We start from the raw sequence: 23,066 nt of genomic DNA on the forward strand, positions 1-23,066 counted from the left end.
TCGACATCAACGTTTTCTTTTTCATGATTTTCACAGGGGGTTACAGATCTCTTGGAGTAGGAGGAAGAGCAGGCCTGAGGCAAGGTGGATATGGAGCCCAGGGAGCCTATGGTACATCAGATTATAAAACCCTCACACCCTACTGTCACTTTATTATAAATGATTTTGACTTCTGTTGTGTATGAGTCCCATGTGGTTAATTGTCTATGTTTCTTGTGATTGCAGGTGCCAACCTGGGCACAGGAACGGGAATGGGGACTGGACTTACTAACGGACTGGGACTGGGCTTGGGCCAGGGAGGGAAACGAGGTAAGAAGAACGTTTGAAGGAAGATGCCTGAGTTGAGGGGCTTGTTGCGCTCGTTCAGGTATCTTCTCATGAGGCCTTTTGGGAAACCATCCATTAGAGGATTTCTAGGCACACGCAACTGGGAGGAGACCCAGGGGTAGAACCAGAAGTCACTGGAGGGATTAGATATCCCACCTGGCCAGGGAACGCCTCGGGATTCCTAGAAGCGGCTGGATAGCATACCTGGGGAGAGGGGAGTCTGGCACACCCTGCGGAAGAAAATAGACAGATGGATAGATGGAAGTTTTATAGAAACTAAAAGTGAATAAACACTAAACACTCACTGCAGGCTTTATAAAGAAAATGTGACTGCCCCAATGCCCATAAAACCTGGCATCATCCTTATCTTCTTATTTAAAGCAATGAGGTCTTAGCTGAAGATGTAAATCTTAAAGGGTGAAATAAAACCACTAATTTCATTATTTCATCAAGAGACAAGGATTTACTGCAGTGATTTCTTTTTAAAGACTTTACACTAAAGCATGTAATTGTCAAAAAGTAAAGTCACTGGATGATCTGTAATCAGGAAAAAGCTGCATATTGCAAAAACAGTGAAGTAGGTCATCAACCGTAGAAATCTTTTTAAATAGAAATGAACTCTTTGTTTTTCTGACTTTTCAGTTTATGGTGCTGGCCACGGAACTCTGCCAGGTGAGTGATTCCACAGATTGTTTTGTGATTCCTGTGCAGTGTTTTCCCAGATGAGAGTTTACACAGAGAATTACACCCTCTGTAATCGCTCTGCTTGTTTGTTTGATAAATCTCAGCTGAGTGGCACTTTCTTCTGTGAACACGATGTCTGGGGCAGGCTGCATCTTCAGCAAATAAAAGATGTGTCCTCGTAAAACAGGGGAAAATCCAGGGCTTCTGGTGATCAAGTGGGTTTGTCTGATTTAAAGATTCGCTCCACGTCCTCTGAACTCGGCTCTTTGTTTTTCTTGCCAGGATATGGGGCTATGGCTGGCATGGGCTATCCTGGAGCCCGACCAGGTAGGTGATGAATCATGAAATGAAACATGACTTCTTCCATTCAGTTCAGATTTGTACAGAGACACTGGAGTTGTGATGCTGAGAGAAGTTCTGAGAATGAATTCAAACTGAATGAGTGTGTCTTGTGTCCTATCACCCACACTAACTCACACTCACACTGTTTCATGGATAAACATGTTATTCAGGTTTCATAAAACACACTTTTAAAATGAAATAATTTATCATCTGTATCAAAACTATATCAAAAAATGATTCTTTAATATAAGGGCTTGTCTTGTTCCGATGAGATGGATGCCTTTTATTTTATCACTGTTACAGAAATGCTCAGCTTTTTAAACCTTTTTCAAGTCTAGAGACTGCAAGTGTATGTGGCCACAGTGTCGTCCTGAGTTTGTCAGTGAAATCAGTGACAGTCCCCTTGTCTGCTGTCATTAGGAATTGGACTTGGGTATCCCAATGGACAGAGGACTGAGGAACAAATACCCGGTAAAGCCTCTACCACAGCCACCTGTGGTGTTTGTGTGTCTTTAATCTGTGTCCACTTGTCTGTAACCTGTCTGTGACATTGAAGATTCACATGCTGATGTGAATGTTTCACACAGTACGTGTTGCATGTTGCATGAGTTCTGCAGCTCCTACTGCCACAGGTCCAGTCTGAGTCTATCAGCCTTAATGATTGTGGTGCACTTAGAGCTGTGGTTTACACAAACCGAATGGGGCAACTGGAAAACAGGTTCTGTCGAATACATGCAGACCATAGACTGTATATAAAGATGGCAAATCTCCACTTCCTCCTATTGTACAGTAATGAAGCCAAAAAATAACATTTCAGTGTGACAAGAACTACCTAAAATGACAGAAACCATCTTTGAGAAAATGTTATTTAATGTGTACATTGACTTTTTAGTTTGGTCCATGTCCGGTCTGCTAACATGGAGTAGGCAGGGTTGTTGACCTATACTGCAGCCAGCCACCAGGGGGTGATCGAAATGATTTGGCTTCACTTTTGGGGAGGGGCCATGTCATCCATCTTTATATAGAGTCTATGAAGCACACTCATAACCTGATGATAGTAAGACTAAGATGATCCTTTGATCATTGTGAAGGACGCATTTTGATCCATTCAAAGACCTTTTTTTTTGAGTGTATGGAATATCTGGTTCCTGTACTTTACTCTGGTTCCTGTTCTGGTTCTGGTCTACAGTCACTGATTATAGTTTAAATACAAAATCTCCATAGTTTCAAAAACTGAGTGAAACTGTGTTGTGAAAACTAGAATTCTTTCAGTCTATTGTCAAACGTTTTGGCTTTTAAAATGTTTGCTGTGTTCCACTGTAGTTTTCTGCTTTTATGTCCCATCTGTTTGACAACGCTTTGTTTCTGTTGCACACTGATGTTGTCTGAGTCAGGCGGTGTCTTTGGATTTCAACTGCTTGAGGTGGCAACACTTTGTTGTGATGTCATATTGTATGTGTTGAAGTCATTGCACCGATGCAATGAGAAGTACAATATTTGTCCTTCCGAGGCTTCAGTTGCGTCTTGTCTTCTTTCCGTCTCAGTTCCACATTATGCTGACGATTTTGTCCTTCTTTATCTGGACTAATTTCAGCCATAATGGATTCTGTTTTTTCTCGATTCGGTCTTACCTCCATTTGAGTGATGATTACTCAATGGATGATGTGTTAAATTGCATCGAATTGAAATTCAAAGTAGACTTTGAATCAAAACACATTTCTGCCACTGGCCAATACAGTGTGCTGTTGACCCTCAAAGAAACACTGTTGTCTCTGAGCCACGAAGAAGTCACGAATGCATGATATCTCTCTGCCAGGTGTGTCTGCAGCAGATTTGGGTGGACCAGAGCTGGCCAGTCTGGGCCAAGCTATGCAAGATCTGATGAGAGAAAAGGGCAGAGTACTTGCTCTCTTGAAGGGGAAAGGAGACAAAGGTCTTGTTCCTGAAACACCAGTCGGAGGTGGCAGTATTCTTGGTCCTACTGCACCCGAGTTACTGGCAGGAGGAGTCCACAGCCTCGAACCGTTAGTAAAGTCATCAAATCTTGGATCTACAAACCCTTTTGATAAACCGAGTAAAAATCTTGGTCTTGCTGCTTCACAAGCACAAGGAAGAGACAGTCATGAGCCTACAGTCTTGAAAAGAAAGATCACCACAGGCCATGGAGTCACACTGGCAGCTGGAGGAGTAAGACAGCAGCTGCCTCTGAATCAAGACAACACCAGAAACCCGATCTCCGCCTCCTCTCAGGCACAGAGTGCTGGAGACTACGATTTATTGATTCAACAAAATCAGCGAGCCCCAAACTGTGGATCCACTCGTGATTTGTCAGAGGTATCAGAAATCAATCACCGTGAGATTTTGGGATCAGAAAGGACTCAAGGTTTTTTGCCTCAGCTTCACTTTGGTAAAGGCAACAAACATCTTGGACATGCAGCTCCACAAGCACAAAGAGAGAAAGCCTATCCACTGCCTCAAGATCTCCCAGGTAATATACTCTCTCATCCAAAGGGTCAGTGAACTGGAAACTATTGATCTGCTACAGTGGATGGGCAGATGGTGTCAGACACCTTTGGCTTGTGACTAAAGACATAAATGGGCTTAGAATCTGTGGAACTGTTGCTGTAGAAAGCCATAGCGGTTCTGTTCATTTTTGAGGAAGGTGAAGCTATGAACTGGTACCATGTGCAAGTAGAACCCAAAGTTTAGGCATCGCCTCAGTGCAAGGGCAGGAAGCTTAAGGCTTTACTGCAGATGGTCAGGAAGCAAAGCACCTTTATCGTGCTGAACACAATGTCAAGAAGCCCATAGCTCTTAGTATCCTAAGCCAACCTGGAAGGAGTTCTTCGTCTCTTTTTTCACCATTTCAGTCTCTTTTTTTGTTGTCCACTTGGGTAACGACAGATCATTTTATTTTCCTATGTACAATTTCCTGTAGAAGTCCTATAAATGGTAAAACTGTTGCCTGGATGTGTATTGCTTGGTACGCAGAAGGGAGTCCCTGGCGCAATTTCGCTTTTACATGGACAGAGACTCATAGTAGTCACTCAGCATTAATGATTGAGAGGTTTAAGCATCTAACAGACCCTTAATGTGAGCTGTACTTCTGTCTGTACTTATTTGACTCTGTTTGCCATCAAGTTGGAAATGATGCAGATGATCAAAGTCTGACATGATGGTAACATCCACTCTGACTGTCAGGATTGACAGGAAATTGAGAAGTCCTGTGCTGGCTGATCTAAGATGGTCCTTCATTTTTAAACCTCATTTGCACAAAACTTACCCTTAAATTGCCATTTAAAAAAAATACTCATGTATAAGTGTTTCATTGGCAGACCCACTAACAGTTAAACACAGAACACTGGAGCTCTATAGATTGAATTGTTGAGTGTAAGTGCTCTCGCTGCCTTATCTCTTTCTGTAGTCAAATGTGAATGCTACTTGGTGACAGAATGAATGTGGTTTCTTATCATACTAAATCATCTGCTGGAAGACATGAGTTGATTTTGTGATTTCTGTTGGAAAAATCAAACTAATTGCTAATATTTTCACATCCGTCTGCAATGCAATGATTGAAAGCTCTCAGCTTGAGATCCTGTCTGATTCAAGATCTCATTCATCCCAAGAGTGGTCTGTTGTTACAAATTCCCACATGGTTGGTTTTGTTATCGTTGGTACACATTTGGTTGGTAAAATTTGTTTGGGTTTGCTGGATCTAATGCAGAAATTGCAGAAGAAGACTGAACACATCCAACAATACTTCTGCATCTCATTGTCTGGTTTGCCTCAGATTCAGGGAGTGGGTTTCAGGTTGTCAGTCTTTTATTTTAAAGGTCTTTGGACTGTGCCTCAGGTTGTCATGATATCTTATTTTGGAGGTCCACAACATCTGATGTATTTTAGGATTTAGTCCAGGAGAGTCAGTGCCCAGTGGAGAGGCTGCAGAAACGTTGAAATGTACAGTGTGTCTCTTTGTCCTGCTGTCACATGTCAAACTCCCATTTAGAGCAACCTCTGAATATCATGTTAAATTGTGTGTACATGTGGAATGGCAACAATTCTGATTCAAACCTGATTTTGATATTTGGTGTCCTAGTAAAGCTGGGTTTGTGTCTGTGGGAGCTAAAGAGACTCTCAACCAATGCCTCACTGTGTGATCAATATTGTATAATTGTGACAATAATAAAAATGTATTCATAGAGCAACTTGAATAAGACAAGAGAACCCAAGCACAGGATAGAAGAATGAAAGAAATTTATAACCTCAAATATATAGAAGTAATCAATATAAATAATGAAATCATAAGCTGTGATCTGGAAGTGACCAGCAGAGCTCTGTTTTAGACCATCATTATTGTGTTTCAGCATGAATATAGTAATAAACTAGTGTCTCTGTTGGACATCATATCCATCTGGGCCACGTTAAATTACAGGTGACTTTGCTGAACTTGTGCGAACCTTCTCCACAGGTTATATCGGCGGAGCGGGAAACTACCTGGGAGCAAACCTGGGCCCTGGAGGCTACGGAGCAGGTAACGTTGGGCACTGACACGTCACAAAAGAAAAGTCAACAGTCTTTTTTTTTAGCAGACGGAGATGTTGATGTATATTTACACTACCTGTGGTAAAGATTTCCAACGCACTGTCCGCAGGTTTGGGGCAGGGAGCATACCTGGGTGGTGCGGCTGGCAAACATGCAGGTAAACACGCACATTTTCCATTTTCACCATCCTTTCCTTTGTTGTGACTGAGGGATTTGAGTGCTCATTTTTTCCTTTTGCACCGTGTCCTAACTCTAAACTGTCTGTGAAACACATCTTAGCTGCCGCTGCACTCGGACAGGGTGGGTATCCTCAAGGTGTTCCAGGCAAGTCTACCAGTGAGGTGGAGGAAAATTCTTCCATCTGTCCATTTGCATCCTTTCCTTCTTCAGCCTGTTCTCCTTCAGTCTTTGCTGCAGCTCTTGAATTCTTAAAGGAATCGTTAAACATTTTTAGAAATACCCTTATTTGCTTTCTTACTCGACACCACCCTAGGCTAATTTTTTCCATCTCTTTATTTAACTCCTGGCATGAAAGCAAACACATTTATAGCCCTAAATCCCAAACCATTCTTTTGAGCGCCTTCCTTCACCAACCCTATGCTGCTCAAATATGCTTGTCTGAAAACACAGATTTGAGATAATCTGGGGTTTTTTCCACCTTGGAGGCGACAACGCACAATAGATCATGTATCACACATCAGAAAATAAGCTCTTACTCTTATTCCATGTTCACACCAAATGCGAAGCCACTTCCCATGTTGTGTACTTGTATGAATTTGGCTGCAGGATCAGGGCCCAGTCACACATAAGCAAATGTTGCAGTGGTGATCCTTCACCTCCCGTTCACTTCCAATCTGTGCAAGCGAGGAGACGTACACAAATTTCACTTCCTGGTGTGAGGCAAATCGCAGCGTGGCTTTGCGTAGAGTTCAACTTTGGTCAACTTTGACCCAAGCTATTTGCCTCACATTTGCGTATGTGTGAGTGCAATGAAGCGAATGACTGTATGTAATCTCATTGCACAAAAGGTTTGCTTCATGGGTTGTCTGAATGCACCATTACTTTACTTTAATTCGATCACTTCCTAGTCCTACACATTTTTTCTTCACCTTGCTGTAAATGTCACACAACAAGCTGCTTCACTATTTTCCATCACTTTCTTGTGAATAATTTGCTGACAAAAGAGAATTACTGCCAAACTTTTCCCTGTAAATCTCCTTTTTTGCATGCAAGTCAGTACAAGGAAATAGCCGTGTTTCATATTTGCCTTCGGCTAAATAATTATGCTTTTTGTCAAAGAAGTGTAATAAATGTCTGTCCCTTACATTATTTTCGTTCTAAATGTGTTTTATCACAGGCTATGGTGATGGAGCAACCGGGCTGCTGGGTGCTGCTGGAAATGGCTACGGTAAGTGGCAACTCATCAGTTGACAAATTCAAATCCTGTGCAACACAGTTTAAATCAGCGAACCAAAATATTAACCTTGAAATGTGGGCGGCCAAGGATCATTCTTAATTCTGCATCGAGGCCCTCACGACAGGAGCCACGCTGATCATTGGTGTTCAGTGGCTGTTTTTGTTCTGTTCTCTTTGTAGGTGGAGACGCTGCAAAAGCTTTGGCTGCAGGTAGTGGGCGTGCTTAAGAAATCCCTGTCTTTTCATCAGAAATGTCAAAAACAAATGTGAATTGAAAATATAGGCTTAAAATTTCAGCTGTCATTGTCAATATATACTTAACTCACTGCCCTTCGTCTCAGCAGGTTACGGTAATGGTTACAGCGACGGTTACGGAGCTGGTGAGTACTGTCGAAACAAAATGTGGAGAAGAGGTGGAACTGAGTGTACTTAAAGAGTCAAAGGCTGACAGACATTGTTATAGTGCTAATTAGAACTATGTTTCAGGGCTCGGTTACCCAGCACACTTAGCTGATGGGGCTGAGAACAAAGCAGGGAAGAATAAAGGTAATGGTTATAACCAGTTATAACCAGCTGACACCCATAACAGGGGATGGCATTAACCCGTAGATGCTTAACCTGCTTAAAATAAGAGGCCATGAGGGGAGCGACCCCTGCTCTGCTTAACATGTCCAGTTTGGTGGTTCATCCACTGGGTGTAGCTGTTGTCTCTTATTTCTAAAAGCTGACCACCTTAGTTTCTAACTTCCTGCTCCTGTAGATGCTTTTTCACGCAGTTCTGCTGTGATCCAGTTAATGAAGCAGCAGAGTGTGACCTACATGTTTATTTTTTCAGCCCTCAGCACAGGAGGCTACGCCGGGCAGCCCCAAGGAGCATATGGTAAGAGATTTAAGAATGGGGCAGCATCATATACAGTAGAACGCACATAAACCAACACATGGAAATACTGGAAATCAAAATTACCCTGATCTGTCAACAACACACTTTTACCAAATGAACCCAAAATATCTTGGATATGGGTGCCATGTTGTTCATATGATTTAATTTGGAGTTTAGGTATCAAGGTCCATGATACACATGCTTGACCTATCACAAGTCAGCTTTGGCTGTCTATAACGACATGTCACCCTGTTTTTCCAGCATCAAATAACAACTATGGCCCACAGAGAATTACCCTTATGAAACCAAATTTAAATTTACTCGATCCAGATTCTTATTTCGATCTGCACCAAATGTCACACCCTCCTAAATATCAGTCCCATAAACATGCCAGATTTTTTTCATCAAGACCCATGAATTGTCAATAAAAATGTTAAAAAACATTGTGTCACAATGTTCTCTCCGGACCAATACCACATCCTTTCACCAAGTTTCATGGAAATCCAGGCAGTAAACCAAAAACAAAGCAGATGAAAACCGTCTTGGTGGAGGTAATAACTTAAAATGACAGAAATCATCTTTGAGAAAAAAAAAAATACATATGTACTTTGACTTTTTAGTTTGGTCCATGTCCCATCCACAAACATGGAGGAGGCTGACTTTGTTTTACCTTTACTGATCCAGATAAATTGGCCTCACTTTTAGGGAGCTGTCATGTCGTCCATCTTCATGCACTGTTTGTTATTTTAAGACTTCCCCTCTCTCTTGTCGTCTTTCAGGAGCTCTTGGTGCAGGGTTAGAATCAACTAGTGGCAAATATGGTGGGCAGTGCTGACATGACTTTATCTGTCTGTCACACTATTAGTTAGAAGCGGTTTCCATGCATGAGTCAGACAGCCGGGCTTGGTTGATCCTCCGAGCAGATGTCAGGGTGAAAGAGTCAGTTTGACCATGTGATCTTTCTTTTCCGCAGGAGCAGGAGCTGCTCAGGTTCCTTATGGGAACGCTCCAGTGATTCCTGCTGGACTGGAAGGTAGGAGGAGTACATTTGTATTACACCTTATGTTAAGTGTAATCACTCTCACGCACATTATGAGAAGCTCCACCACAGTCAATGAAAATGCTACTTTTTGATTGGCTGGCAGGAAATGAAAAGACCAACTAAACGCCATCAGTATTTGATAGATTGTAAACTTACATGAGATTTGATTAGTGAAATAAAGTCCAGTCATTTTATTTGCGCAGCCAGTCACAGTTTCAAAGGCCTCATGATGCTCTAAGAGATAATAACAATAAAACCAGAAGCTGCAGCAGTTATAGAAAATCACAACCCTCCTATTTTTCACATCTCCCCCCATCCTGTTAGTTTACCATGAGCTCAGAGTTTTAACAGACCTTTTTTTCCTCTTAGGTGAAGGGGGGTATCCGTACGGCGCTCAGTCGCTCAGCCTCAGCGCTGAAGGTGCTAAAACCGCAAACAAATATGGTGAGAGAGACTTTATGTTAGAACAATTATGTGTGAATAACGGTGTGATGGAAAAAGTAGTGCAGTATGTTGCCTTAGTTTTCATGTTACCCAAAGAAGTGAAAGCTCTCAGCAGACGAGTGCAAACAGATACAAAAAAAATATTGAGTTATGAACTTAAAACAATAAGCCACAGGAGTCATTTAACACAGATTTTATAATTAGTCATGTATTCTGGTAGAGATACGAGATTCTCCACGAACAAGAAGAATTTGAAGAATAGTGGGACAGAGGGCAGATTTATGTGCTATGGTATCCTATCACCTGTCTGTCCAGTATTTCTGTCTGTTAAAGTAAAGTAATCACTCTGAAGTTAAAGTATCTTCATGTTGGGTGTTGTTTCAGGAGCTGCTGCAGGATACGGAGCTCAGCAAACAGGTGAGTTTTCATGCACTCTTTTGCCCCAAAGAAACACGGTCACTTACATATTTTCCTGGAGACTTATGGCGTTTTCACACCTGAGCGTCCAAATCAAGGTTCAAATCAAGGTTCATGCCTTTGTGAATTTTGTATGACATCCATTCTGTTGTCATGACCTCCATGGGCTGTGTCTCCCTATTCGTCACATTGATTGGTTTGTGGATGGGCGTGCGTGTGATGATGGTGTATTGACAATTACAAAAAGTAGTCACAAGCCAAATACAAAAAGTCGTCTTTTGTTTGAATGGAGAAAATGAATCGGTTCACTTTGTTAATTTAGTTGACAGTGTCATTATAGTATTACTACCAGAAAAATGAGCATCCTAGTAGTTTACTGCAAGCAATCTTGCTAGAACTGCTTCTTCTTCTTTTCAAAACAGGTTTTCACACATCTAAATGTCTTGTTGGATCCAGTGACGGTCCGCTGTTCGAGACAATGGTTCTCGGAACCTTTCACACCTACTTTGGTTCGAACTAAACTGAAAATAGGGCTTGAACCAAACAAGGTGGATGTGAAAGGCCCTTAATCCTACCATGATCTTGTACTACTTGCCAAACTCTATCCCTTATCTTAACCTTGACCTTAGATCCCCTCAACATCATAACACACACACACACACACACACACACACACACACACACACACACACACACACACACACACACACACACACAATAAGCATGACCAAAAAATAAGTATTCCTAAAATCAGTCAAAACAGACCCTAGGCATAACGGAAATATATTTAGTGTGTTTGTCCTGTCTTAACACTTGGTATCTCTTGCATGTGTTTGATCAGGTTATGGTGCACAGCTGGGAGCGACTCAAGGTGCTTTGGGTGAGCAAGAAACCCCCCTGACTTGGTCTTTATATTAGTCATCAACCACATTTTCAAACCAGCTTGTCCTGTCTGGTTATTGTGTGGGTGTGTCTGAATACTGGTGTGCTTTCTTACACACATGCACAGTTTTCCTGAGTAAAACAAATGAAGCACAGCTATTTTTGGAAATGGAACTCACAATTGTCCTTGTTACATACGCTGAGCATTTAATATGAATTGCTTGCACATGAAAACTACAGCTGCATGCATTATGGATTATTTTGCACTCAAGGGTATGGAACCTGCACACTGAGTTGGCTGAGTCGTCTAATAAAAGAAAAGAAAGAAATGGGTTTAAGACAAGCTGTTAAACCTTGTTTCTTTGGCACATTTGTAACATAGATTTGATCCGTTCACAGGAGAGCAGGCTGGCAAATATGGTGGAGTTAACGGTGCCCTTGGAAATGGATACAAAGGTGAGAATGAAGGCCGGTTTACAGTGGGTGCATGAAGATTAAGGTCCAGTTAAAACATCATAAATAAGTTAAAAGATTCCACACAATGGGGGAAACTGGTTATTTCAGTTTCTTTTTTTAATAAATCTCTGTAATTTCCACTCAAAATAAAGTTTTAGATAGAATATGAAACCCAACGATTTGTTAAAAAAGGACATTGTGTGCTTTTTATGGTTTTGCGTTCATCACCATCCCATCTTTTCCTAATTATGTATCTGCCCTCTTTGTCTCCCCTTTTCAACCAGGCTAATTCAAATGACCTGAACCTCTTCAAGTGGATAATTTCCCTGATGTGTTCACTGTAATCTGTTCTAAAAGCCTTTTGTGTGTGTGTTTCGGTCCATTTTGTCCTGTCCTGTTGTCAGTTTTGTCCTTGTTTTATTCTCCTCGTCTTTTCTCTGTAAGGGGACATTTGTTACCCGTGTCTGTCTCCCTGGTCCAGAACCTTCAGTGCCCTACCTGTCTCATTCTGTCAATGATGAAAAAAATGGTGGTGAACATAAACAAGAAATTTGTGGCAATGTTTTGAGATAATTGTTAAGATGAATGTTTTAATCCAATAAATTATATGTCCAGTGATGCTGATTTGAAGCTTCTGAGTCAAAACATTTGACCTGTTTATCTGAACACTTTGTTCCTCTTTAATCGCATCAGCGAAGCCTCATTCGCACACAGGAAGTTCTACCACTTCCTTTCTCATGTTGGGCAGCGCTGTCTGAGATAAACACCAGCACTCAAATTGAAACTTAAAGTAAGAAGACATGAGACATGGAATACTACAAGCAGTACAGATATGATGCTTTTATTGTGGATAAATAATGATCATGTCAAGATACACAAAGTGACTAATGCATAAAACAGGCAAGCACATCTTATAAATGTTTGTGCTACAGATTCATTACACAAAATATGTATCAGACCAGTGTGTCTTTGATGAAATGGGCACAATGTATTACAAATACATATATTCATAAGGAATAAAAAGATCTTGTCTGCCACAACTTTTATTTATTATTTGTTGTTTTATACATTTATAACATTCAATTTCAAATATCTATATCGCTTAATTTACAATGCATGCATAGAAACTGCTAGTCAAAGGCTTAAATATAGAATATACTGAACCAAATTGGACATAATATTAGGAACGTTTTTCACAATTGAATTGCAGCCGCTACGTTGGCCTCAGATTACACCACGTCAAACATGTGACTCTCAGCTGTAAGACTCTGGTTCCCCTGGGAACTCGATTTGTCCACAAACACACCCATCTCTAAAAGGAGGGCCTTTGGAAGGGGGTGGGCATGACGGGACACATACAGCCTCTTCAGGCTTGGACTCATTGGTGAAGCCTTATACTCAATGCATGTATTTCCACTCAGGCTCGGGGCACATTTCACCTCCCATTTGTAGTACAGCCAGCCGTGCTGCAGTTTACACACATCCTCCTTGACACCAGCAGACAGAACTTCCTCACATGCTCCCAACAGGTCGTCGTCCCATTTGTTGTCCTGGTCCCACACTTCAAATCTTACCTTAGGGAGTGAGGACAAATCCCGAGAGCCCAGGGGGACCACCATGGCCCAGTGTGGGTTGTTGTTGTTGTTAATGACAAGAGACTGCTGCACTAACTTTCCGTCGAAGGACACCTTCACGTAACCATCTGTGGCAGTTGAATGGTCACCCCAAAGACCAGTGGCCCGCTGTACGGTTATGATTACCTGTGCCATGCCCTTACGGACCGGGCAGCAGTCTCGGTTTACAGCAGGATCGTTGTGGCACTGGCAGACACATGGATCTCTCGAGTCGCTCTTGATCCCGGCCTGACAGCGTTCACTGCAGTTCCTCAACAGGCCTTTCTCCAGGATGTAATGGCTGATGGCTGAGCGCAGGTTCTTCCGGAGAGGTGTGTTAATAGGTAGCAACTCATGAAGTGACTTCAGGGAATATGAGACAATGTCTGGATTCTGTGGCAGTGTGGTTAGCCATTCCTTATAGGCTGATGGATCTGTATCAGCAGAATACAGAAGATCAGGCTCTGTGGTATGGCCTCCCTTTATTTCTGTGAACCTGCAAAGGGAAGTGTAGTTTCAACAGATGAATGGAAAATATGAGTTTAGAGATGCAAATGAAAAGAAAACATTTGATTGAATACATGAAAACATTTTCCCTACCTGTCACTGAAGTGGCTGGAGAAGGATGATTTACTGTCCATGTTATTAACGTCCTTTTTGCACAATTTACTTTGAGCTTTAGCCGTAGCCACAGAAATGCTGGCAGAAGCCTCAACATCCAGGCACGTCTGCACCTCTTCTGTGCTGAGGCCCTGCAGGCTGACCTGGCACTGCCTGATGCTGGTCACAGATTGAACACTTCCCCCCAACTTCACCTGGAATTATATGATAAATGTATTATTAAAGTGTTGTTTTTGTATAAAATAGCTTTTTGGGGTCTCCTTCACCTTAGTGATGTAATGTGTGCCGAAGTTGTCAATCAGGCTGTAAAACCGTTGCTTGGATTCAGGGCTGTAGGCTTTGGGAAGCTGTTTCACTGCTATTTTAAACTCTTTGTGCAGTTTGGGAGTGCCGCTCACTCTGTAGCTGTTCCCAGTGAGAAACCAGACAAGAGGGAAACAAAGACAAGAATGAAAGAAGTGAATAAGAGTGTTGTATTTATTTAAGGAGTGTGTGGACAAAAGCTCAAGCTGATTTCTTGTCTTCTTACCTGTAATAGTCACAGGATATGCCTTGACTTGTGAAGCTGAACTTGTCGTCCTTGGTCTTTTCCATGGAATACTCAGCCAGTTTAGAATGGGCACCGGCCAACATCAGTGAGCCGCTTCTTTTGCCCACATCGACGTCTAGATTGGTTTGCCAGTTGTTTTCAATAGAAGCAGAGCTAGAACGGACCAGAGACTCACTGGAGTCGTGGAGTTTACTGGCCACTTTACTGCTGCAGGAGTGCGTTGCCCTCCAGTCCACCACAGACAAGGGGAGCTTTTGCCGTTTGTTCTCCAGGTAGGGGTTGCTACACAGCCTGCACGTTTTGTCTTTGTGTTTCCACTGATTCATGTCGATCACAAAGGCCCCCTTACGCTGCAGTTTGGTGATGTCGAAGCCTTCCCCGGCCAAATTGGTACCCGGCATGAACTCAGCCTCTTCGCACTCCCTGGGTTTCCCAACGGTGCATGACTGATGCGTGCACTGAGGGAGGGACAGAACGAAGCTGGCACAGATGACGATATTCAACAGAAACATGTTGCTGAGACGGGAGATGGTTTTACCCTGAAAACAAGTAAAGCAGTTTAACACACCGAAAAGTGGCTCACTGCATGTGTCACACTCCTTTTTTAAATGCCACACACTTTCCACCTATCTTAAAACTGTGATTTTGGTCCACAATCGTGTTAAAAGCTCTTTTCATAGGACTCTGATGTCTTTTGACTCTGTCGTGTTGTTTATGAAGCCGTTATGCTGCTTTTGCTAAGGTGTACAACTCTGTTCTCCTGGGCCATCCATCCATCCATCCATCCATCCACCCATCCATCCATCCATCCATCCATCCATCCATCCATCCATCCATCCATCCACCCATCCATCCATTATCTGTATTGCTTGTGCTTTGAGAGTTACTTGGTAAACTGCAGCTTATCCCATCTGAGAAGGGGGAGAGGTGGGGTACACCCAGGAAAGGTCGCCAGTATATTATGGGGCCAAAATACGGACATGAAAAACTTTTCTGACTTATGGACAATTTAGAGTCTCCAATTAACCTAACCCCAAGTCTTCTGACTATGGGAGGCAGCTGGAAGAAACCTACACAGACTTGGGGAGAGCATGCAAACTCCACACAGAAAGACCCCGGTTGAACCATCTCAATCAGGTTTTTCATATTTTTCCAACATTTTTCCACATTAGGTGCATATACAGCCAAACAGCCCACCTATAACCACATTTAGATTCACCACATCCAGATATCTATTTGGATATTCACCAAATTACACATCCTAAAATGTCCTATTTTCTCAGAAACCAACCTCCGGTTTGAGCCAAATCGCCTCCGTGGTCCCAAGAACCGAAACCAATGACAAACACATAAATCACCTGAAGAAAACGTATTTGAGAAAGCTGCCTTAAAAATGTGACTTTACAGAAGTTAAAAAGTTCAATGTTGTTTTATGAGCTGTGTATAGAAAAATGTACTAAGTTGAATAAAGTTCAATGTACTCACGATATTAAGTTGGTGCGACTGTATATGGACAGTCATATTCAGACTTAATAACTTAACATGATATTAAACAGACCCCAGCAAAACCAAGTAAAAAGTGCAAGAATATCTTAATATGAACACGTCAGCACAAACTCACCTCCGTCTTGCTGCATAAACTGACTGCGAGCAAGAATAGCAGAGCTTTTACTTTATACGTTTAAAAAAAGCCGTTTAGGTGGTGGGAGGGGGGCGAGGTGACGGTGGTCTACAAGAGAACAGAGGGGAAAAAAAGTGGTTGGACAGTTTCTTCGATGTTGAGCAGAAGCGTTGTTGAGTGGGAGGAGCTGACAAACTCAAACTGATCGTGACAACATGAAAGTAAAGGCTGGCTTTCCAGTCACTAACGAACCAGAGACCACAAACCTATCATTTCTCTGAAGTGGTGGTGGGCTGTGGCTGAGGACATTGAGGACTGGAGAGTGTGACACACTGGTGATCAATTTCCACAGTAGATCTCAAACACAAAGTGACTATGAGGAAAAGGTGAACTTTGTGAAGGACAAAAAAACCCACAACACTAAAATATGACTGTGACTAAAACAGATTTACAAAAATAAATTTAAGTTGAAGAAACAACAATGGCACTATCTAAGGGCCCTTAGAAATCCGTCCCTTAGACATCCGGCCTGCCATCTTAATCTGTACCAAAATGTGTTACTGTGTAGTGGGCGAAAAAAGCCTACAACCCCCATGAAACCACCATTTAAATCCACTAAGTCTCCTAAATGTGATTTATTGTCATTAAGATCCACAAACTATTCCTTTGAAGATTAATGCCTAGCTAATCATTAAAATCTGACCATAAATCAGAATTATAAATAGTATTTTCTTTCTCTGGTGTAAGAGTTTTAGACCATTGGAGATACCATTGAAGGACTGACCTATTTTTTTAAATCTATGATATTACTACAGTAGGAAAGGAGACATGTTGTTGCTGCAATTAAAATATTTTTCCTTAGCGAAAACTTACAAATAATATTTTATTATAATAATTTTTCAGATGATAATTAATGCTTCTAAATCAGTGTTGGCATTTACACAACCAAGTCGGTCAATAGTCTGTCAACCAAAATAAGACCAGAAGTGGAGAGGGTGCACCTACAAAATAAAATGTACTCGCTAAAAGAAAGTATTTTTTATGTGCTTTGAAAGACTGGGCTGGATGATGCCAGGTACATTTTTCCAATGAGGTAGTACTGGTTCACAGGTTATGTGCACAATAATACAAAAGGCAGGACGTGGAGAACAGAGGGCATCAGCTGTCAATGGTGACTAATTCTCTATGCTTTAAAGTTGCAGTGTGTAGAATTTAGTGACATAAAGTGGTGAAGTGTCATGTTGCAGCTGAACACCCCTCACCTCATCCTCCCCTTCCAAACATGAAAGAGAACCTGTGGTAACCTTAAGTTTTCATAAAAACTCAAAGGGTGTTTAGTTTGTCCAGTCTGGGCTACTACAAGAAACATGGTGGCCTCCATAGAGAAGACCCCCCCGATGTAAATATAAATTATTTCAATATAAAGGGCCATTCAAGGGTAAATAAAACAACAATTTGTATAATTTCGATGAAACACACTCGTGAAAACATCTCTATGATTATTTCATATAAAATTTCTGTCAATAGATCCCTTTCACCTAAATCTTCCACACAGTTATCTTGTGAAACCTGGTCATCCTCCTCGATGAATACTTTTAGTTTCCTGAAACTTAAACTGATATTGTGATGGAAATTTGACCTGGTGAGACTTCTGAAATAAAGAGATTAGAGAATCATAGTCTTTTAAGTATACTTTATTCCTTGCAAGGAAGGTCAGACAATCATACAGCATGCGAAGAGCATTCTGCAGAGGACATGACAAAGAAACAGTTGCAGGCGTGTGCTTTTTATGCAGATGCGGTGAAGAGATGTGTATGTGTGAAGAGTTGACCTATGTGTGTGTGTATGTATGTGTACTATGTGTGTGAACTGAGTGAATAGTAAAATCCCAGGAGATAAGACACAGACACATGCTGAAGGCCTCCTGGCCAAGCCAAGACCCAGACACCGGCTAAAGGCTTCTTCGAGGTCTTGGTGGGGGGAGACGAGCACAGTCTTAGATTCGTGGCCCTGATGTCATCTTGGCGGTTACGAAAGCAGAAATAGTATGCATAAGCAGAGATAATATATAGTGTGGTATGATGGTAAAATTTGTATATGTATATACAAAACATCATAATAAACATCAGACCCAGAAATTCACAAAGATTCAATCTAGGACATCATTAACATGGTGATAACCATATCGCTTCATTTACAATGCATGCATAGAAACTGCTAGTCAAAGGCTTTAATATAGATTAACTGAACCAAATTGGACATAATATTAGGAACGTTTTTCACAATTGAATTGCAGCCGCTACGTTGGCCTCAGATTACACCACGTCAAACATGTCACTCTCAGCTGTAAGACTCTGGTTCCCCTGGGAACTCGATTTGTCCACAAACACACCCATCTCTAAAAGGAGGGCCTTTGGAAGGGGGTGGGCATGACGGGACACATACAGCCTCTTCAGGCTTGGACTCATTGGTGAAGCCTTATACTCAATGCATGTATTTCCACTCAGGCTCGGGGCACATTTCACCTCCCATTTGTAGTACAGCCAGCCGTGCTGCAGTTTACACACATCCTCCTTGACACCAGCAGACAGAACTTCCTCACATGCTCCCAACAGGTCGTCGTCCCATTTGTTGTCCTGGTCCCACACTTCAAATCTTACCTTAGGGAGTGAGGACAAATCCTGAGAGCCCAGGGGGACCACCATGGCCCAGTGTGGGTTGTTGTTGTTGTTAATGACAAGAGACTGCTGCACTAACTTTCCGTCGAAGGACACCTTCACGTAACCATCTGTGGCAGTTGAATGGTCACCCCAAAGACCAGTGGCCCGCTGTACGGTTATGATTACCTGTGCCATGCCCTTACGGACCGGGCAGCAGTCTCGGTTTACAGCAGGATCGTTGTGGCACTGGCAGACACATGGATCTCTCGAGTCGCTCTTGATCCCGGCCTGACAGCGTTCACTGCAGTTCCTCAACAGGCCTTTCTCCAGGATGTAATGGCTGATGGCTGAGCGCAGGTTCTTCTGGAGAGGTGTGTTAATAGGTAGCAACTCATGAAGTGACTTCAGGGAATATGAGACGATGTCTGGATTCTGTGGCAGTGTGGTTAGCCATTCCTTATAGGCTGATGGATCTTTATCAGCAGAATACAGAAGATCAGGCTCTGTGGTATGGCCTCCCTTTATTTCTGTGAACCTGCAAAGAGAAGTGTAGTTTCAACAGATGAATGGAAAATATGAGTTTAAAGATGCAAATGAAAAGAAAACATTTGATTGAATACATGAAAAAATGTTCCCTACCTGTCACTGAAGTGGCTGGAGAAGGATGATTTACTGTCCATCTTGTTTGCGTCCTTTTTGCAGAATTTACTTTGAGCTTTAGTCTTAACCACATAAATGGTGGCAGAAGCCTCAACATCCAGGCACGTCTGCACCTCTTCTGTGCTGAGGCCCTGCAGGCTGACCTGGCACTGCCTGATGCTGGTCACAGATTGAACACTTCCCCCCAACTTCACCTGGAATTATATGATAAATGTATTATTAAAGTGTTGTTTTTGTATAAAATAGCTTTTTGGGGTCTCCTTCACCTTAGTGATGTAATGTGTGCCGAAGTTGTCAATCAGGCTGTAAAACCGTTGCTTGGATTCAGGGCTGTAGGCTTTGGGAAGCTGTTTCACTGCTATTTTAAACTCTTTGTGCAGTTTGGGAGTGCCGCTCACTCTGTAGCTGTTCCCAGTGAGAAACCAGACAAGAGGGAAACAAAGACAAGAATGAAAGAAGTGAATAAGAGTGTTGTATTTATTTAAGGAGTGTGTGGACAAAAGCTCAAGCTGATTTCTTGTCTTCTTACCTGTAATAGTCACAGGATATGCCTTGACTTGTGAAGCTGAACTTGTCGTGCTTGGTCTTTTCCATGGAATACTCAGCCAGTTTAGAATGGGCACCGGCCAACATCAGTGAGCCGCTTATTTTGCCCAAATCAACGTCTAGATTGGTTTGCCAGTTGTTTTCAATAGAAGCAGAGCTAGAACGGACCAGAGACTCACTGGAGTCGTGGAGTTTACTGGCCACTTTACTGCTGCAGGTGTGCGTTGCCCTCCAGTCCACCACAGACAAGGGGAGCTTTTGCCGTTTGTTCTCAAGGTAGGGGTTGCTACACAGCCTGCACGTTTTGTCTTTGCGTTTCCACGGATTCATGTCGATCACAAAGGCCCCCTTACGCTGCAGTTTGGTGATGTCGAAGCCTTCCCCGGCCAAATTGGTACCCGGCATGAACTCAGCCTTTTCGCACTCCCTGGGTTTCCCAACGGTGCATGACTGATGCGTGCACTGAGGGAGGGACAGAACGAAGCTGGCACAGATGACGATATTCAACAGAAACATGTTGCTGAGACGGGAGATGGTTTTACCCTGAAAACAAGTAAAGCAGTTTAACACACCGAAAAGTGGCTCACTGCATGTGTCACACTCCTTTTTTAAATGCCACACACTTTCCACCTATCTTAAAACTGTGATTTTGGTCCACAATCGTGTTAAAAGCTCTTTTCATAGGACTCTGATGTCTTTTGACTCTGTCGTGTTGTTTATGAAGCCGTTATGCTGCTTTTGCTAAGGTGTACAACTCTGTTCTCCTGGGCCATCCATCCATCCATCCATCCATCCACCCATCCATCCATCCATCCATCCATCCATCCATCCATCCATCCATCCATCCATCCATCCACCCATCCATCCATTATCTGTATTGCTTGTGCTTTGAGAGTTACTTGGTAAACTGCAGCTTATCCCATCTGAGAAGGGGGAGAGGTGGGGTACACCCAGGAAAGGTCGCCAGTATATTATGGGGCCAAAATACGGACATGAAAAACTTTTCTGACTTATGGACAATTTAGAGTCTCCAATTAACCTAACCCCAAGTCTTCTGACTATGGGAGGCAGCTGGAAGAAACCTACACAGACTTGGGGAGAGCATGCAAACTCCACACAGAAAGACCCCGGTTGAACCATCTCAATCAGGTTTTTCATATTTTTCCAACATTTTTCCACATTAGGTGCATATACAGCCAAACAGCCCACCTATAACCACATTTAGATTCACCACATCCAGATATCTATTTGGATATTCACCAAATTACACATCCTAAAATGTCCTATTTTCTCAGAAACCAACCTCCGGTTTGAGCCAAATTGCCTCCGTGGTCCCAAGAACCGAAACCAATGACAAACACATAAATCACCTTAAGAAAACTTATTTGAAAAAGCTGCCTTAAAAAATGTAAATTTACAGAAGTTAAAAAGTTCAATGTTGTTTTATGAGCTCTGTATAGAAAAATGTACTAAGTTGAATAAAGTTCAATGTGCTCACGATCTTAAGTTGATGCGACTGTATATGGACAGTCATATTCAGACAAATTTTCCTCTTACATCCCTATTTCTAACATTTATCTACACAGTAATGGACTTAATAACTTAACATGATATTAAACAGGCCCCAGCAAAACCAAGTAAAAAGTGCAAGAATATCTTAATATAAACAGGTCAGCACAAACTCACCTCCGTCTTGCTGCATAAACTGACTGCGAGCAAGAATATCGGAGCTTTTACTTTATACGGGGTGTGGGGGGGGGGGGGGGGGGGGGGGGGGGGGTGTGGGGGGTAATGGTGGTCTACAAGAGAACAGAGGGTGAAAAAAGTGGTTGGATAGTTTCTCATGACAACATGAAAGTAAAGGCTGGCTTTCCAGTCACTAACGAACCAGAGACCACAAACCTATCATTTTTCTGAAGTGGTGGTGGGCTGTGGCTGAGGACGGTGAGAACTGGACAGTGGTGTTTAAAGTATTTGAAAGCAATACTTGAGTAAAAGTACAGATATCTTACCTGAAAGTGACTCCGGTAAAAGTAAAAGTCACCCATAAGAAAATGACTTGAGTCAAAGTCTTAAAGTAGCTCATATTAAATGTACGTAAGTATCAAAAGTAAAAGTACAAGTACCAAAATTAAAAATGCAAAGTGCTTTTTATAGTAGGCCTATACAGACACAAAAACAAAAAAAAATTGTTCTCTTCGGGATTTATTTCCACTGACTGAAAAATTATAACAAAAATATACATACACTGTATAATTTTACAAATTTTGAACCCCAGATGCTGAGGTTCAAATAGTAATGGACTAGTGCATCTGAAGTTCAAGGGACAACAAAGAACCAACACAACAGAATCTGCCTCTTGTGTCTGCCTAAGAAGACTAATAGACCACAGTATAACCACTAAAAAATTAAACATGGACCTTTCACTTTCTAATCAGTAGCAGGAATGATAACTCAGCAAAAGGAAACAAGTTCTAGGCCCACAAAATAGGATTGTTTTCCTCTTTTGTTAACAACCTGCACAGTGCTAGTACAGAGAAGAAAAAAATCAGTGGACACAGTTTAGTTTTGCTGCAGGCCATATTTCAGACAGAATAATAAAGACTGAACTGAACCCAGCTCCTGCATGAGCACCTAAGTACAGTAACGAATTATTTGTACTTCGTTACTTCCCACCACTGGAACTGGAGAGTGTGACACACTGGTGATCAATTTCCAAAGAAGATCTCAAACACAAAGTGACTATGATGAAAAGGTGTCAATGGTCTTCAGCTGTCAATGGTGACTAATTCTCTATGCTTTAAAGTTGCAGTGTGTAGAATTTAGTGACATGAAGTGTCATGTTGCAGCTGAACACCCCTCACCTCATACTTCCCTTCCAAACATGAAAGAGAACCTGTGGTAACCTTAAGTTTTCATAAAAACTCAAAGGGTGTTTAGTTTGTCCAGTCCGGGCTACTACACGAAACATGGTGGCCTCCATAGAGAAGACCCCCCCTGAAACTTAAACTGATATTGTGATGGAAATTTGACCTGGTGAGACTTCTGAAATAAAGAGATTAGAGAATCATAGTCTTTTAAGTATACTTTATTCCTTGCAAGGAAGGTCAGACAATCATACAGCATGCGAAGAGCATTCTGCAGAGGACATGACAAAGAAACAGTTGCAGGCGTGTGCTTTTTATGCAGATGCAATGAAGAGGTGTGTGTGTGTGTGTGAAGAGTTGACCTGTGTGTGTGTATGTATGTGTACTATGTGTGTGAACTGAGTGAATAGTAAAATCCCAGGAGATAAGACACAGACACATGCTGAAGGCTTCCTGGCCAAACCAAGACCCAGACACCGGCTAGGCTTCTTCGAGG

General features: G+C 42.1%; 3 protein-coding genes across 7 annotated transcripts in view; 1 reads left to right on the forward strand and 2 right to left on the reverse strand.

Annotated features, from left to right (window-relative positions):
- LOC117766834 (spidroin-1) overlaps positions 1–12,400 on the forward strand; it is a 16,812-nt gene extending 4,412 nt beyond the window's left edge. The window contains exons 6-25 of one of the 5 annotated variants that reach the window (XM_034594203.1): positions 37–111; positions 226–309; positions 970–999; positions 1,294–1,338; positions 1,774–1,824; positions 3,170–3,841; positions 5,822–5,884; positions 6,005–6,052; positions 6,175–6,219; positions 7,253–7,303; positions 7,492–7,521; positions 7,653–7,691; positions 7,798–7,857; positions 8,147–8,191; positions 9,165–9,224; positions 9,603–9,677; positions 10,062–10,094; positions 10,936–10,974; positions 11,376–11,432; positions 11,717–12,400. In XM_034594203.1, the coding sequence (XP_034450094.1) occupies positions 37–111; positions 226–309; positions 970–999; positions 1,294–1,338; positions 1,774–1,824; positions 3,170–3,841; positions 5,822–5,884; positions 6,005–6,052; positions 6,175–6,219; positions 7,253–7,303; positions 7,492–7,521; positions 7,653–7,691; positions 7,798–7,857; positions 8,147–8,191; positions 9,165–9,224; positions 9,603–9,677; positions 10,062–10,094; positions 10,936–10,974; positions 11,376–11,432; positions 11,717–11,721 (1,607 nt within the window). In that variant the 3' untranslated portion in view covers positions 11,722–12,400. The remainder of the gene's footprint in view (positions 1–36; positions 112–225; positions 310–969; positions 1,000–1,293; positions 1,339–1,773; positions 1,825–3,169; positions 3,842–5,821; positions 5,885–6,004; positions 6,053–6,174; positions 6,220–7,252; positions 7,304–7,491; positions 7,522–7,652; positions 7,692–7,797; positions 7,858–8,146; positions 8,192–9,164; positions 9,225–9,602; positions 9,678–10,061; positions 10,095–10,935; positions 10,975–11,375; positions 11,433–11,716) is intronic. The other 4 variants (XM_034594205.1, XM_034594204.1, XM_034594206.1 and 1 more) reach the window with 4 other exon arrangements.
- Positions 12,401–12,483: 83 nt separating this feature from the next.
- On the reverse strand, positions 12,484–15,940 carry LOC117766835 (perforin-1-like). Its single transcript, XM_034594208.1, has 5 exons — positions 15,838–15,940; positions 14,196–14,755; positions 13,933–14,071; positions 13,646–13,860; positions 12,484–13,541 (listed from the first exon to the last, which is right to left on the reverse strand). The coding sequence occupies exons 2-5, from the start codon at positions 14,726–14,728 to the stop codon at positions 12,662–12,664; spliced, it is 1,767 nt and encodes a 588-aa protein (XP_034450099.1). The 5' UTR covers positions 14,729–14,755; positions 15,838–15,940; the 3' UTR covers positions 12,484–12,661.
- Positions 15,941–18,087: 2,147 nt separating this feature from the next.
- On the reverse strand, positions 18,088–21,410 carry LOC117766836 (perforin-1-like). The gene is made up of 5 exons (XM_034594209.1): positions 21,390–21,410; positions 19,687–20,246; positions 19,424–19,562; positions 19,137–19,351; positions 18,088–19,032 (listed from the first exon to the last, which is right to left on the reverse strand). The coding sequence occupies exons 2-5, from the start codon at positions 20,217–20,219 to the stop codon at positions 18,153–18,155; spliced, it is 1,767 nt and encodes a 588-aa protein (XP_034450100.1). The 5' UTR covers positions 20,220–20,246; positions 21,390–21,410; the 3' UTR covers positions 18,088–18,152.
- Positions 21,411–23,066: the final 1,656 nt, after the last annotated feature.

The sequence above is a fragment of the Hippoglossus hippoglossus genome, chromosome 8 (assembly GCF_009819705.1).
Source record: "Hippoglossus hippoglossus isolate fHipHip1 chromosome 8, fHipHip1.pri, whole genome shotgun sequence".
Classification (NCBI taxonomy): Eukaryota; Metazoa; Chordata; class Actinopteri; order Pleuronectiformes; family Pleuronectidae; genus Hippoglossus; species Hippoglossus hippoglossus.

What these genes read in the sequence shown, in the direction of transcription:
- LOC117766835 (XM_034594208.1), bottom strand. Translation starts at nt 14,728, where the DNA reads ATGTTTCTGTTGAATATCGTCATCTGTGCCAGCTTCGTTCTGTCCCTC. An exon ending in ATATCCTGTGACTATTACAG is followed by an intron (nt 14,072 to 14,195) that starts GTAAGAAGACAA and finishes CACTGGGAACAG; the next exon opens with CTACAGAGTGAGCGGCACTC. An exon ending in TCCAGCCACTTCAGTGACAG is followed by an intron (nt 13,542 to 13,645) that starts GTAGGGAAAATG and finishes TTCCCTTTGCAG; the next exon opens with GTTCACAGAAATAAAGGGAG.
- LOC117766836 (XM_034594209.1), bottom strand. Translation starts at nt 20,219, where the DNA reads ATGTTTCTGTTGAATATCGTCATCTGTGCCAGCTTCGTTCTGTCCCTC. An exon ending in GCACACATTACATCACTAAG is followed by an intron (nt 19,352 to 19,423) that starts GTGAAGGAGACC and finishes ATATAATTCCAG; the next exon opens with GTGAAGTTGGGGGGAAGTGT. An exon ending in TCCAGCCACTTCAGTGACAG is followed by an intron (nt 19,033 to 19,136) that starts GTAGGGAACATT and finishes TTCTCTTTGCAG; the next exon opens with GTTCACAGAAATAAAGGGAG.